This window comes from Lepidochelys kempii, chromosome 1 (assembly GCF_965140285.1).
Source record: "Lepidochelys kempii isolate rLepKem1 chromosome 1, rLepKem1.hap1, whole genome shotgun sequence".
Lineage (NCBI taxonomy): Eukaryota > Metazoa > Chordata > Testudines > Cheloniidae > Lepidochelys > Lepidochelys kempii.
This window is the reverse complement of record NC_136380.1, coordinates 332403996-332418908: the sequence shown is the minus strand read 5'-3', so window position 1 is coordinate 332418908 and position 14913 is coordinate 332403996. Positions and strand designations below refer to the sequence as shown.

The window sequence follows — 14913 nt, the reverse complement described above, 5'->3', positions numbered from 1 at the left end:
AAGGGGATGGCAGGCAGAAGGGGTGAGGAGGGGCCCCCATGTGCTCTGGCTCAGGGCCCCACAAACCCCTAATCCAGCTCTGTCCACAACTACTTTCAATATTCAATAAAATACACATGATCAGTCTCTGTTGTAACATATCCATATACTTTTTTCCGGTAGTGGAGATTTTATTACTAAAAATTTGTTTAAGTTATAATTTCTGACAGTTTTTACAAATGCAACTTTTATAAATGTTTATCCTTTGGCATTTCCCAAGTTGATGTGTCAGTGCTCTGAAGATTCACATCTGGCGTTGGTGGTTACATAAGCTTAACAACCAATGTGACTCTTAACATTCACAGTCTGATCCAATTTTTCAAAAGACATATGCTAGGGGATCTTTTCCAAACTCTAGTAATGGCTCCTACTCCCCCAGCAGTCAAGATTATGTTAGAGTCTTGAAGAAATGCAATCCCAGTACAGCCCTTCTAAAAATAAGTGGCCTACATTGATGATCCTGAGCACTTTGCTCTTGATATTGTGATGAAGTTGGGCTCTCTTTATTGGGTACACAGTCTTCTTTTTGATCTTCATTTGATATCAGGGGAAATTCCACACTCGAAACTAAATTTTCTTTATAGTAAATGATAGTGTTCTGTGTAAGGGTGAATATGTAAAAGATATATCCACCATACAAAAGTTCTTTCAATAAATTGCTTGATTCTGTTTCACATTAGTAATCAGACAATAGTGATGATGATGATACTATCAAGTAGTGTTCTAATTTTACAGCAGAAAAAAACCCTCCACTTTTTAAAAATCTTCAAAACTGAATAAAACTCAGGTAAATGAGGTTTTTTCCATTAAATATGGTGGATGTTTTAGTGCAGTGGTTTTCAAACTGGGATACACGTACCCCTAGGGGTATGTGAGCTCTCATCAGAGGGGATATGAGAAAAATCCTATCATGGCCGACAACACATGTATTTAGTAAGACTTGGCAATCTAATCAAGTTGAATCTCCTTTCAATTAAAACTGCAGCAGCGTTGGTGTACCTCAGAATCAGGGGGTTTCAAACTGTGGGGTGTGCCCAGTGGTGAGCTGGAGCCGGTTCACACCAGTTCGCGTGAATCGGTTGTTAAATTTTGAAGCAGTTTTAGACCCGGTTGTTAACCCGCTTCCCTGCAGGGGATGCAATTCCTCCTCCGGCCGCCGGGGGCGCTGTGCTGCGGGAGCCATGTGGGCTGCCGCCTGGCCCTGGGCATGAGCCCTGTTGCTGCTGCTGCTCCCCTGGCCCTGGGGCTCCCGCTGCTGCCTGGTGGGTCCCCGGCTGCTCTGCTGGTCCTGGGCTGCATCCTGCTGCTCTCCCTGTGAGTACCCACCACCCTGCCCGCAGCCAGCCCCTGTCTCCAGCCACCCCCGCACCCGCTCCCTGCAGCCAGCCCTTGCCGCACCCCTGCCCTGCCTGCAGCCAGCCCCTGCCGCACCTCCAGCACCCTCTGCCCGCAGCCAGCCCCTGTCTCAGCCACCCCTGCACCCCCTGCCCGCAACCAGCCCCTGCCGCACACACCCCCTGCCCTGTCTGCAGCCAGCCCGTCTCCAGCCACCCCCGCAAACGCTGCCCGCAGCCAGCCCGTCTCCAGCCACCCCCGCACACCCTGCCTGCAGCCAGCCCCTGCCACATGCACCCCTGCCCTGCCCGCACCAGCCCCTGTCTCTAGCCACCCCCTGCCCTGCCCGCACCAGCCCCTGTCTCTAGCCACCCCCTGCCCTGCCCGCAGCCAGCCCCTGTCTCCAGCCAGCCCTGCACCCCCTGCCCTGCTTGCAGCCAGCCCGTCTCCAGCCACCCCCGCACACCCTGCCTGCAGCCAGCCTCTGCTGCATGCACCCCCTGCCCTGCCCGCACCAGCCCCTGTCTCTAGCCACCCCCTGCCCTGCCCGCACCAGCCCCTGTCTCTAGCCACCCCCTGCCCTGCCCGCAGCCAGCCCCTGTCTCCAGCCAGCCCTGCACCCCCCTGCCCTGCCTGCAGCCAGCCCCTACCTCCAGTCAGCCCCTGCCCCGCAGCCAGCCCTGCATCCCCTGCCTCCAGCTAACCCTGCCCCACGCCCCTGTCTGCCGCTAGCCCCACATCCACTGGTGCCCTGCAGTTCCCAGGGCAGTAACCCTGCACACCTGCTTCAATGAGGGGGGCAGGGAGCAGCTGGGACACACACATGTGCACACCCTAGAGTGACCAGACAGCAAGTGTGAAAAATTAGGACGGGGGTGGGTGGGAATAGGAGCCTATATAAGAAAAAGACCCCAAAATCAGGACTGTCCCTATAAAATCGGAACATCTGGTCACCCTAGCACACCCCCAGGGAGTGGCAGGGACCCACACATGTGAAACAGAGCTCATTTTTAGTTCAGGCCCATCTTTTTAAAAAAGAACTTTAGGTACGGTTAACATACATCCGTAGTTTCCCGGACAGGTCAGGCTTTTTGGTTCTTAAATCACCGTCCGGGAGGGGGTGGGGGGCGGGGTGAGTTGTTTCTGAATAGACAGTTTGAGTTGTTTCTAAATAGAAGGCAGAAGACTAAAGGGGCATGTGACCACGCATGCGCCCCCCACCCCCACACATTGCCTCTGCCTATCTCAGATAGGGATATGTGGTAAGCTATGTTATTTGGAAAGGGATACACAGCCTAAATAGTTTGCAAACCACTCTTCTAGTGGTTAGGACACTAGCCGAGGATTTGGAAGTCCTGGGTTCAATTCCTTGCTCAACCACAGACTTCCTGTGTGACCTTGGGCAAGTCACTTAGTCTCTCAGTACCTCAGTTCCCCATCACTAAAATGGGGATAACAGCACTTCCCTACCTCACAAGGATGTTGTGAGGATAAATAAATTAAAAATTGCAAGGTGCTCAGATACTAGCATAATGGGGGCTGTGGTTAGATGTTTGGCAGCGTGTGTGTGTTCTCCCTGTGTGCTGTCCCAGCTCTGTGCAGACAGCCGGCACAGCAGACCTTGAACGAACCACTCAATGACCACAAAATCTATTAAGGTACGAAGGCGCCAGACCAGGTTTATTGTTGACAAAGCACGGTAATAGCACCTGGCACTCTATGAGGATACTGAGGGTATGTCTATACTACCTGCCGGGTTGGCGGGCAGCTATCAATCCAGCAGGGGTCGATTTATTGCATCGAGTCTAGACATGATAAATTGACCCCCAAGCACTCTCCCGTCAACTGCTGTACTCCACCGGAGCGAGAGGTGCAGGCAGAGTCGACGGGGGAGCATCAGCAGTCGACTCACTGCAGTGAAGACAATGCGGTGAGTAGATCTAAGTACTTTGACTTCAGCTACGTTATTCACATAGCATACCTGTGACAACAGACGCAGCTCAGTGAAAGGCGGGACTTTCCATTCCTCCCTCGGCTGGACAAAAATACTCCCTTTGAGATCCCTTAGAATCATAGAATCATAGAATATCAGGGTTGGAAGGGAGCCCAGAAGGTCATCTAGTCCAACCCCCTGCTCAAAGCAGGACCAATTCCCAGTTAAATCATCCCAGCCAGGGCTTTGTCAAGCCTGACCTTAAAAACCTCTAAGGAAGGAGATTCTACCACCTCCCTAGGCAACGCATTCCAGTGTTTCACCACCCTCTTAGTGAAAAAGTTTTTCCTAATATCCAATCTAAACCTCCCCCACTGCAACTTGAGACCATTACTCCTCGTTCTGTCATCTGCTACAATTGAGAACAGTCTAGAGCCATCCTCTTTGGAACCCCCTTTCAGGTAGTTGAAAGCAGCTATCAAATCCCCCCTCATTCTTCTCTTCTGCAGGCTAAACCCAGCTCCCTCAGCCTCTCCTCATAACTCATGTGTTCCAGTCCCCTAATCATTTTTGTTGCCCTTCGCTGGACTCTCTCCAATTTATCCACATCCTTCTTGAAGTGTGGGGCCCAAAACTGGACACAGTACTCCAGATGAGGCCTCACCAATGTCGAATAGAGGGGAACGATCACGTCCCTCGATCTGCTCGCTATGCCCCTACTTATACATCCCAAAATGCCATTGGCCTTCTTGGCAACAAGGGCACACTGCTGACTCATATCCAGCTTCTCGTCCACTGTCACCCCTAGGTCCTTTTCCGCAGAACTGCTGCCTAGCCATTCGGTCCCTAGTCTGTAGCTGTGCATTGGGTTCTTCCGTCCTAAGTGCAGGACCCTGCACTTATCCTTATTGAACCTCATCAGATTTCTTTTGGCCCAATCCTCCAATTTGTCTAGGTCCTTCTGTATCCTATCCCTCCCCTCCAGTGTATCTACCACTCCTCCCAGTTTAGTATCATCCGCAAATTTGCTGAGAGTGCAATCCACACCATCCTCCAGATCATTTATGAAGATATTGAACAAAACCGGCCCCAGGACCGACCCTTGGGGCACTCCACTTGATACCGGCTGCCAACTAGATATGGAGCCATTGATCACTACCCGTTGAGCCCAACAATCTAGCCAGCTTTCTACCCACCTTGTAGTGCATTCATCCAGCCCATACTTCCTTAACTTGCTGACAAGAATACTGTGGGAGACCGTGTCAAAAGCTTTGCTAAAGTCAAGAAACAATACATCCACTGCTTTCCCTTCATCCACAGACCCAGTAATCTCATCATAAAAGGCGATTAGATTAGTCAGGCATGACCTTCCCTTGGTGAATCCATGCTGGCTGTTCCTGATCACTTTCCTCTCATGGAAGTGCTTCAGGATTGATTCTTTGAGGACCTGCTCCATGATTTTTCCAGGGACTGAAGTGAGGCTGACTGGCCTGTAGTTCCCAGGATCCTCCTTCTTCCCTTTTTTAAAGATTGGCACTACATTAGCCTTTTTCCAGTCATCCGGGACTTCCCCGGTTCGCCACGAGTTTTCAAAGATAATGGTCAATGGCTCTGCAATCACAGCCGCCAATTCCTTCAGCACTCTCGGATGCAACTCGTCCGGCCCCATGGACTTGTGCATGTCCAGCTTTTCTAAATAGTCCCTAACCACCTCTATCTCCACAGAGGGCTGGCCATCTCTTCCCCATTTTGTGATGCCCAGCGCAGCAGTCTGGGAGCTGACCTTGTTAGTGAAAACAGAGGCAAAAAAAGCATTGAGTACATTAGCTTTTTCCACATCTTCTGTCACTAGGTTGCCTCCCTCATTCAGTAAGGGGCCCACACATTCCTTGGCTTTCTTCTTGTTGCCAACATACCTGAAGAAACCCTTCTTGTTACTCTTGACATCTCTGGCTAGCTGCAGCTCCAGGTGCGATTTGGCCCTCCTGATAACATTCCTACATTCCCGAGCAATATTTTTATACTCTTCCCTGGTCATATGTCCAACCTTCCACTTCTTGTAAGCTTCTTTTTTATGTTTAAGATCCGCTAGGATTTCACCATTAAGCCAAGCTGGTCGCCTGCCATATTTACTATTCTTTCGACTCATCGGGATGGTTTGTCCCTGTAACCTCAACAGGGATTCCTTGAAATACAGCCAGCTCTCCTGGACTCCTTTCCCCTTCAAGTTAGTCCCCAGGGGATCCTGGCCATCCGTTCCCTGAGGGAGTCGAAGTCTGCTTTCCTGAAGTCCAGGGTCCGTATCCTGCTGCTTACCTTTCTTCCCTGCGTCAGGATCCTGAACTCAACCAACTCATGGTCACTGCCTCCCAGATTCCCATCCACTTTTACTTCCCCCACTAATTCTACCCGGTTTGTGAGCAGCAGGTCAAGAAAAGTGCCCCCCCTAGTTGGCTCCTCTAGCACTTGCGCCAGGAAATTGTCCCCTACGCTTTCCAAAAACTTCCTGGATTGTCTATGCACCGCTGTATTGCTCTCCCAGCAGATATCAGGATGATTAAAGTCACCCATGAGAATCAGGGCATGCGATCTAGTAGCTTCCGTGAGCTGCCGGAAGAAAGCCTCATCTACCTCATCCCCCTGGTCCGGTGGTCTATAGCAGACTGCCACCACTACATCACTCTTGTTGCACACACTTCTAAACTTAATCCAGAGACACTCAGGATTATACCCTTTTTATACCCTGATACAAACAAGTTAGTACTGCCTCCGACATAGTTATTTAGTGCCCCCTGACTTGGCTAGTTATTATCTTGTACACGTTGGTTTGATCAAAACATCTTTATTACGTACTGTCATCCTGACTTTATCTTTTAGGAGGGGTCAGTGTGTTCCTGTTATCCTTGGGGAATGTTTTTGCACCATCCTTGATATCGGGATGTTCTGGTACCACTTCATATTGGGATGTGTTTGCTTAAGTACTCTGTGCTTAGCACTTCTGAGGAATGTGTATTTTTGCAATATTAGCCCTATTCTTGCCAGATTCTGTGAGCTGGTTCTGCTTCATACCAGGCCTCTGATACAAGGGCTTATGTCTCTGACTCTCTTCCTACTACAGGGGCCATAAAAGTATTAAAGGTAGACGATGAAACCTCATAATAAAAAAAACCCTAAATTGATAATCAATTATTATCTTCTCTAAATTAATCTGAAATTGCCTTCTGCTGCTATCATTACTATTAATTGTTGGCCCAGAACTTACTGTGTGTTAGAGAAGCTTTGAACAAACAGCCTTAAACCTGGTTTACCAGCTACCATGTGATTCCTCAGCACAGGTGAATTCTTGGTTTACAGTCGCCCTTGTGCTCCCTCCCTCGTACTCCACCCAAACTTCGCAGAGTACAGCTCTCAGCAGCAGCCCAGGATTTGGTACATAGCATGCATTAGTATATATGACACTTTGCAAAACACAAATAAATCCAAGTAGTTTGCAGTTTAATTCAGAAATATGGTATATGAGACAGTTCACATGCAAGAACGCAACATTTTTAGTGATGAAATCAATGTACGGATGGCTTCATAAAATAAATGTATGTTTATGGAAGGATTTGAATGGACAGAAGTCAGGGGACTTGGTGTACCAGAAACTGAAGTCTCTTCCAAGCACAGAAGACAGTATGAAAATGAAGACATAAAGCCAAGAGTGTGAGAAGGAGATGATGGCAACAATTAGGATTAGAGATGGATTCAAACTGCAGTAGCTGGATCTGGATTGAGGTTTTGAGCACATGAGTTGGTTTGAAGTTGTTCACATATGTGGATGTGGTTTTGGCTTGGGCCAATTTCTAGTTAGGAGAGAAGATACAAAGGAGCATTAAAATAGGCAGAATGGGTGTAGGAGGAAATGAGAGCAGAGATGGAAGCAGGGACAGGGATTGTGAAGAGGAGATAAGGACAAGGAATTTGGGATTAATGGGAAAGGAGAGTGGATGCCTGTTATAATAATCAGAGGTGGGGGGTGAACACAATAACATGGTTAGAATGACAGAGAAAGAGGATACAGTTAGTTGGCCTACAGGGGAAGAGGAGAGGAGACATTTGTTGGGAGCACAGAGAGGAGGAGACTCCAGATGTCAGTCAGTGTGAGAAGTATTGAAAGCCTACATCAGAGTAGAAGGGACAGAGAGGAAGGATGATGTTTGGAGATATTGAAGAGGTAACAGGACTCAGTGAGCACCTGGATGTGATAAGAGAAGGAGAAAGAGGAGTCAGAAATAACAAGGTTGCTAGCGTGGGTCAGAGGGACGAGGGTGCTGTTGTCAACACTGATTGGGAGGATAAAGAAATGGACCGCCTCTATTTTTGCCAACTACATTTTTTAGAAGCAGAGATTCCTTTGCTGATTTGAATGTTGAGCTGTGCCTTAGGGCTTGTCTATTAAGGGAGTTTAAATGAATTAACTAAAGCTGTGAAGTTAATGTGCATAAATTAAAAGCTCTGTGTGGGTACTCTCATTCAGAAGTAAAGTTTGTTGTAGTTTAATCCTCCTAAGCAACAATGCACCAAGGACACTTTACTTCTGAATGAGAGTACCCACACAGGTGTTTAGTGCACTTGAATTTCTGCACCTTCACTTAATTTGTCTTGACTTTCCTGAGTGACCACATGTAGGCAAGCCCTTAGAGTGTCTTGCTGAAACAAACTACACAAATAAAGAAAGTGCAACTCAAGCTTCATATTTACTTAACATAAAGATGTTTATAGAAGTGAGTCAGTGGGAAGAGACTGGTGTTTAAAATTTGATAGTTACCTCCCACTTAATTTTACAATTGGGCCTAACAGAGGGTTGATACAGTGTTCATTCTGTGTAACTATGTATTACTTTCTCTCTCTTTATAAAGACTCCATCTCTCTACTTCTAGCATACTTTTCAATATGAGATTGAGTAGGAGTTCTGTTTAATCTAGAGGTGAGATTCAGGGTCAAAATTTGGATCCAGATCTGGATTTTGAACACATTAAATATAAAGGGGTTTTGGATTCAGAGATTTTCAGCCCATTATAGAGGTAAGAACAACTCTGAAATGTGTATCTGGATTCCAGAACAATCTAATTGTCGGTGTTAACATTCAGGCTGCAGCATGTGCCAAGATATGACCCTCTGTGTTTTGTTTTGGATTCAGCTCTAATATATTCTTTAGTTATCCCTCAGGCAATGTAGATTAAAATTGGCGCTACATGGTTCTTCCACACCAATGCTATAAAGCAGGTATTTTTTCCTCTGCTGTGCTGTATATCATAATAAAGCTACCAAGCACATAGAAGGGGTTGAAGAGCCAATGTTCAAAATATAGGGTAGGAAAGTTACCCAAGCTGTGGTATAGCCTAGAATTTCAAATTCAATAATAATACAGGACATGAATTAAGGCTCCTTTGGGGCAACTTTACTGTGCATGAGCAGTACCTGCTCAACAGATCACCCCAGCTTCTCACTGATCTCTGCAGCATTACACAGGTCACATTTTATTATGACTGAGTTGTTTTAGAACAGTTCCTCTACTGTATTAGGTACAAACCTGCTTGTCTTTAAAAACAGGGACAAATTCTTCCCTCATTTACACCCTGGTAAACCCATTGACTCGAACAAGTTGCACTGGTATCACTGAGAACAGAATTTGGCTCTATGGGTTCATTGCGAATTATCCACCTAATTTTTCTCTAGTAAACCTAGCTACTGTTACCATTAAAAGAAAATTCCACCTTCATTAATATCAAATTTCCACAAATGCCAGCATGGGGTGAAATCCTGCCGCCATGGAAGTCAATGGGAGTTTTGCCATTGACTTCCACGTGGCCAGGATTTCTCCTTGGTTTCTAAGAATGGTAGTCTCTTCTATACTCATTTCTTTACTGTGGAATTCTCTAGGGAAGGAACAAATGGTAGTGTTGACTGCTCTTTTCCTACCTTACCATTGTTGTGAGGAATAGGATCGAGAAGATCATCCTCAGTTTGCCATGCAAAGCTCCAGGTTGTGCGCTTGTCCTTTCTCCCAAAATTCCATATGGTTTTTGTTTTTTTCTGCACAAGGGCTTCCTTTAATAAGTAGTTCATATAAAGATATCAAAAGAGAGACAATTTTATGAAAAATTGGTACTTTTGCATTTTTGAAACTTTTTTATTTTTGCGTTAGGAGTGTGATGGTGAAAGTGTAGAGGCGTAGAAGGGATGTGGGAGAATCTGTCACAGCTTTCTGAATCAATCAAAGTGATAAAATTAGTGGGGTTCCTTTTGGTCCTCAAATTGTAAGAAATCGTTTCATTCAAGTTCCAAAAAATAGATAAGTGACAAAATTATTTCTGCTAACGGTTACAAAACTTCACAGGACAGCGTTAATATATAACCCATAGCACTTTTTATAAAAATGTAAAAACATAACACAGAATCACACTCCCTTTGAAGTCAGTTCTACCTTTTTACTAATTAAGGCCCTTATTTAATTTATTTTACTAATTAAGGCCCCTAATTAAGGTCTCTTCTGCCAAACACTTAAGCATGTGTAACTTTAAGCACATGACTGTTCCTTTGGAACTCAATGAGATTAGTCATGCGTTTAAATTTAAATGTGCATAAATGGCTTGCTGGATCAGGGACTAAGACCTGATCCTGAAAAGCAATCCATGCAGGACTTTTTGCAGGATTGGGACCTGATAGAGTTGGGTGGATGGGATAGTGTAAGACAAGAAATAATCATTTAGATTTTTTTAGCCATATTCATAGGCCTTTTGTGTTTTGCCTTTTGCAAATGTTCATGGAAAATGCATTTTAAAGTTGCATTCTTGAGAATTTCCAGAAGCCAAATTTTAAATTTGGAGGCTTAAGTATTGGTGCCAGAAGTGCTTCTCCTTCAATCAGGGAACAGAAATAATACTTTGTGACTTACCTGACTAATTGGAACTAAAGGACACGGCTCAATTTATGAAGATCAAGTTCCAAATATAGTCAGCTCAGTTTATGATCAATACACAGAATAAATGTTGAGGAATAATATCATTAAATTAGTTCAAAGAATGAATAAGTCTGAGGAAATTGCAATCTATTTGCAATTATTCTAAAAGAGGGGGAAAGGATACATTCAGAGGATAAATTGTTCATTGTGAATAATTCACTCAGCTCTGCTAATTAATCCTCACAACAGCCCTGTCATGTGATATTATTATATAACATTGTAAAGGGTGAAACTGAGATGCAGAGAGGTTAAGTGACTTGTCCAAAGCCACACATTTTATGAGTGACAGAGATGGGGCTATTAGACTGGCAGCTTTTGTTTCTATTACTCGCCTCAGTGGGTCACTGCAATCCTCAGTTTAGCCACTTCCTCCAAGGGCAAACTGCAGTCTGGCTTAGCCACTCATCACTGGCAATTGCAGGGGGTGGGGGGAAGTGGAGGCCCAGGCCCACCCGCTACTTTGGGCCCTGACCCAGGGACCTTCTAGTGGCAGCCACTGACTGCCCTCCTCCAAATCTCCTCCACTGCCTACTTCCCTGGGCCCCTTCCCTGTAGCCCCAGCACCTTCTCTGCCCCTTTGTGTCAGGGCCCCAGTCTGACAGTCATCAGCCTAGAGCTCTCCAAGCCTCTGCTGACCCTGCCCATTACTGCTCTATCTTAGGTGCTTCTCTAAGAGCCAGTTCTTCTCCCTTTGCCCTGGTTTTATTTATAAAATCAATAAAAATGTTTTTAAAAAATTAAAACTAAAGAACAGCTACTGCTTCAAATCCCTTTAGTGAATCTACCCTAGAGGGTGCATTTACCAGCTTGCAGAAATCTAGGCATAGAAGGGACATCACAATGGCCTTTTGGCTTTGGAATGAGCTTGGAAATCATAACCTCAGTGCAGAGGGGCAACTTTTGCAGATGGACTGCCTTGGGAAGGGGAGACAGGCAATTAATCTGACTATGAAGCAGAGGTAAAAGCATCCTACGATGAATAAAAGAGAAATTTAGAGTTCTAGCACAGAGATATATATAGTACCACTGTGCATCTTGATGTTATTGACTGATGTTAATATGATCTTTAAAATGAGGGATTTGAAAATAAGTCATACAGAAACCTATGTTATAACATTTCGTTTTCCTGAGATCCATTCCCTTTGCAAATTAGGAGATCTGGCTGGAATTACTGATGCACTAAGAATGAATGACATTATCAATAGAACACATCTATATTATTCTAATTCCTGGAACATAGAAAAATTAATTTAGAGACTGTTTATTAACATATTTACAGTTGAAAACTATACCTGGTAAATTAACTTGTAAAATTACTCATCAGACTATGAACAAATACCAATTAGCAACAATTACAAAATGACTCTTGAATAATTATTCAAACATGTTTTTTGGGGGGCATTTGGAAGACACTGACATTACCGTAGTGTGTTTAGTTTTGCGTTAATTAATAATTTTTGTGCTACAACATCTTTTCCATCAACTTTTCAATTACAGGAAATATAAAGAGGCTTTCAAGCATTTGAAATGACTCATTTGAGAAGCCACTGTTTGTCTGAATTTAGTTCAAAACAGCCCAGACTAGGATTAATGCAGATCATATTAACATCTGTGAAAGACCTTGAATCTGATGCATTTGTTGGTCTTGAAAATATTTATCTCTCTCTAGAGAATTCTGATCTCAAATTTCCAGAAGTTAGGGCACTTCTTTTTCTTAACTTTATGAAGCATAAAATGAGTAGCTTAAAGGAGCTTTAGGACATTAGCTAATAATAAGATTTATTGCTTTTTAGGTAAGTACTGTTCACTAATCCATCACTGATATTTTGGGTGCGTTGGAAAAAAACTCCCTACATTAGGGTATGAATCCTTCAAACATTTATGCATAGGCTTCACTTTAACACGTGGGAGGTCCCATTGGGGCTACTCAATTGGGTAAAATTAAGAATGTGTGTAAATACTTTCAGGATTGGGATTATAATAACTAAGAATATGACTCTGACACTGACTGCTGTAGAAACAACCTAGTATCTCTCTGTGCAGCAAGATTTACAAAGGAACCCTTATATATTTCAGACATTTTATGCCCTAATCCTGAAAGCAAATGTGCTAACGTGAGTCCCTGAGGCCACAGAGAATCTCGTTGGTCTTGTAAAAGTTTAAAGAGGAAATTAATTGTTTTAGAGTTGCCAGACTTGACCATCACTGACAATGTCATCAGAGGCCCTGGATTTGAATAGCTATAGAGTCTGAACTGCAGTACACTAACACCAGACTCACTCTTAGGAAAAGGAAACCACTCTTTTTCTTTCCATTTACAGCTCAGACCATTGTGAACATCACTGATGCTGCCGTAGAAATGACAGAGTGCATCAAGGGGCAAGGTGAGGGCTACCGAGGTACCATGAACACCATATGGAGTGGAGTCCAGTGTCAGCACTGGGTCTCCCAGTTTCCTCACCAGCACAACATCACTCCAGAAAACTTCAAGTGCAAGTGAGTAGCGTGTGCAGGTGTCATAGATTACAGGGCAGAGATCAGTTCCTGCAATTTAGACATTCATGTCGCCAACGGGTATTCAAAGAAAGGTTACTACTTTTTTAATATTGTCATCATCATCATCATTACTCTGCATGCTGACATGTTCATTGTTGCCTCTGACATTGGAAACTACACGAAGATTGCAAGACTGTGCTATAAATAATTCTTACTCTTTGAAAACAAAAATTATGGGTTATTATGGGTCACAGATGAATTGGTTCAAGGCTGTCTTTGTTTTTACACACTGAAGACCCTTATCCTGAAAACACCCATGAGCTTAATTTTGACCACATGAGTAGACTGATTTCAAAGTTAAGTACATGTGTGTTTACAATACTGTGGCCTAAATCCCATTAATAAAGCATCACTGTTTCTTAGAAGGAGACAATTGTTTATCTGTAGTTTTAATATTCAGAAGTAACTTAATCTTGGTGCCGCCCCCCCTTTTTTAAGCTAAACAATCTCACTGTGGATACTTGACATTTATAATATTTTATGGAGTTAACCTTTTTTATTTTGTTGTCTTGTCAGTTCTATTTCCCCCTCATTAATGATTACATTTCTAGCGTGTATTTTCATTACCTTGTCTAGATTTAATGACACTGATCCCTTGGCCCGAGCACAAGACTTGAGTGGAAGAGATTCCAGCCCGAGTTCTAACCTTGACTCTGAGAAGCACTTGCTCTGTAGTTTTGGGCAAAACACTTGTATTTGCTGCGTCAATCCCTTCATTGACCTGGGGCATTGTCAGGGTTGTTTAATGTGTGTTATATCCTTATCAAGGTTCCTCCCCCACTCTGAACTCTAGGGTACAGATGTGGGGACCTGCATGAAAAACCTCCTAAGCTTATCTTTACCAGCTTAGGTCAAAACTTCCCCAAGGTACAAAATATTACACCCGTTATCCTTGGACTGGCCGCTACCACCACCAAACTAATACTGGTTACTGGGGAAGAGCTGTTTGGACGCGTCCTTCCCCCCAAAATACTTCCCAAAACCTTGCACCCCACTTCCTGGACAAGGTTTGGTAAAAAGCCTCACCAATTTGCTTAGGTGACTACAGATCCAGACCCTTGGATCTTAAGAACAATGAACAATCCTCCCAACACTTGCACCCCCCCTTTCCTGGGAAATGTTGGCTAAAAAGCCTCACCAATTTGCATAGGTGACCACAGACCCAAACCCTTGGATCTGAGAACAATGAAAAAGCATTCAGTGTTTTACAAGAAGACTTTTAATAAAAAATAGAAGTAAATAGAAATAAAGAAATCCCCCCTGTAAAATCAGGATGGTAGATATCTTACAGGGTAATTAGATTCAAAAACATAGAGAACCCCTCTAGGCAAAACCTTAAGTTACAAAAAGATACACAGACAGAAATAGTTATTCTATTCAGCACAATTCTTTTCTCAGCCATTTAAAGAAATCATAATCTAACACATACCTAGCTAGATTACTTACTAAAAGTTCTAAGACTCCATTCCTGTTCTGTCCCCGGCCAAGACGACTACAGACAGACACAGACCCTTTGTTTCTCTCCCTCCTCCCAGCTTTTGAAAGTATCTTGTCTCCTCATTGGTCATTTTGGTCAGGTGCCAGCGAGGTTACCTTTATCTTCTTAACCCTTTACAGGTGAGAGGAGCTTTCCCCTGGCCAGGAGGGATTTCAAAGGGGTTTACCCTTCCCTTTATATTTATGACAATCCTTTACAGAGTTATCAGTAAAATGAACAATAATTGGAGTCACTTGGATATAGGCGTAAAGCTAAAAGCATTCTCTCCTTGGGCAAGAATATTGGGTTTAAATCACTCACATGTTAACCTTTTGCGTTCCTGTTCACTTCAGTGCGGGAATAGAATTGGAACTGGTCCTGAATCTCCTGTATAAATCTCATAGATGTTTGAGCAGGACCTTCCTGCGCCCACCTGAAAGACAATCGGTGAAGCTGTTCCTGAAGTGTTTTCTCAGCCAAAATACAATTGAGTCTTTGACATTTTGCCTGAGTCACTACTATTGTAAGATTAGGCTTAATGTACTGTTCTCACAATCTCCTGTAAAA

General features: G+C 44.0%; 1 protein-coding gene across 2 annotated transcripts in view; it reads left to right on the top strand.

Annotated features, from left to right (window-relative positions):
• The window catches only part of HGF (hepatocyte growth factor), a 78913-nt gene that overhangs the window by 39327 nt on the left and 24673 nt on the right, over nt 1–14913 (top strand). For both annotated transcript variants that reach the window (XM_073328630.2, XM_073328629.2), the window contains exon 8: nt 12635–12809. In XM_073328630.2, the coding sequence (XP_073184731.2) occupies nt 12635–12809 (175 nt within the window). The remainder of the gene's footprint in view (nt 1–12634; nt 12810–14913) is intronic.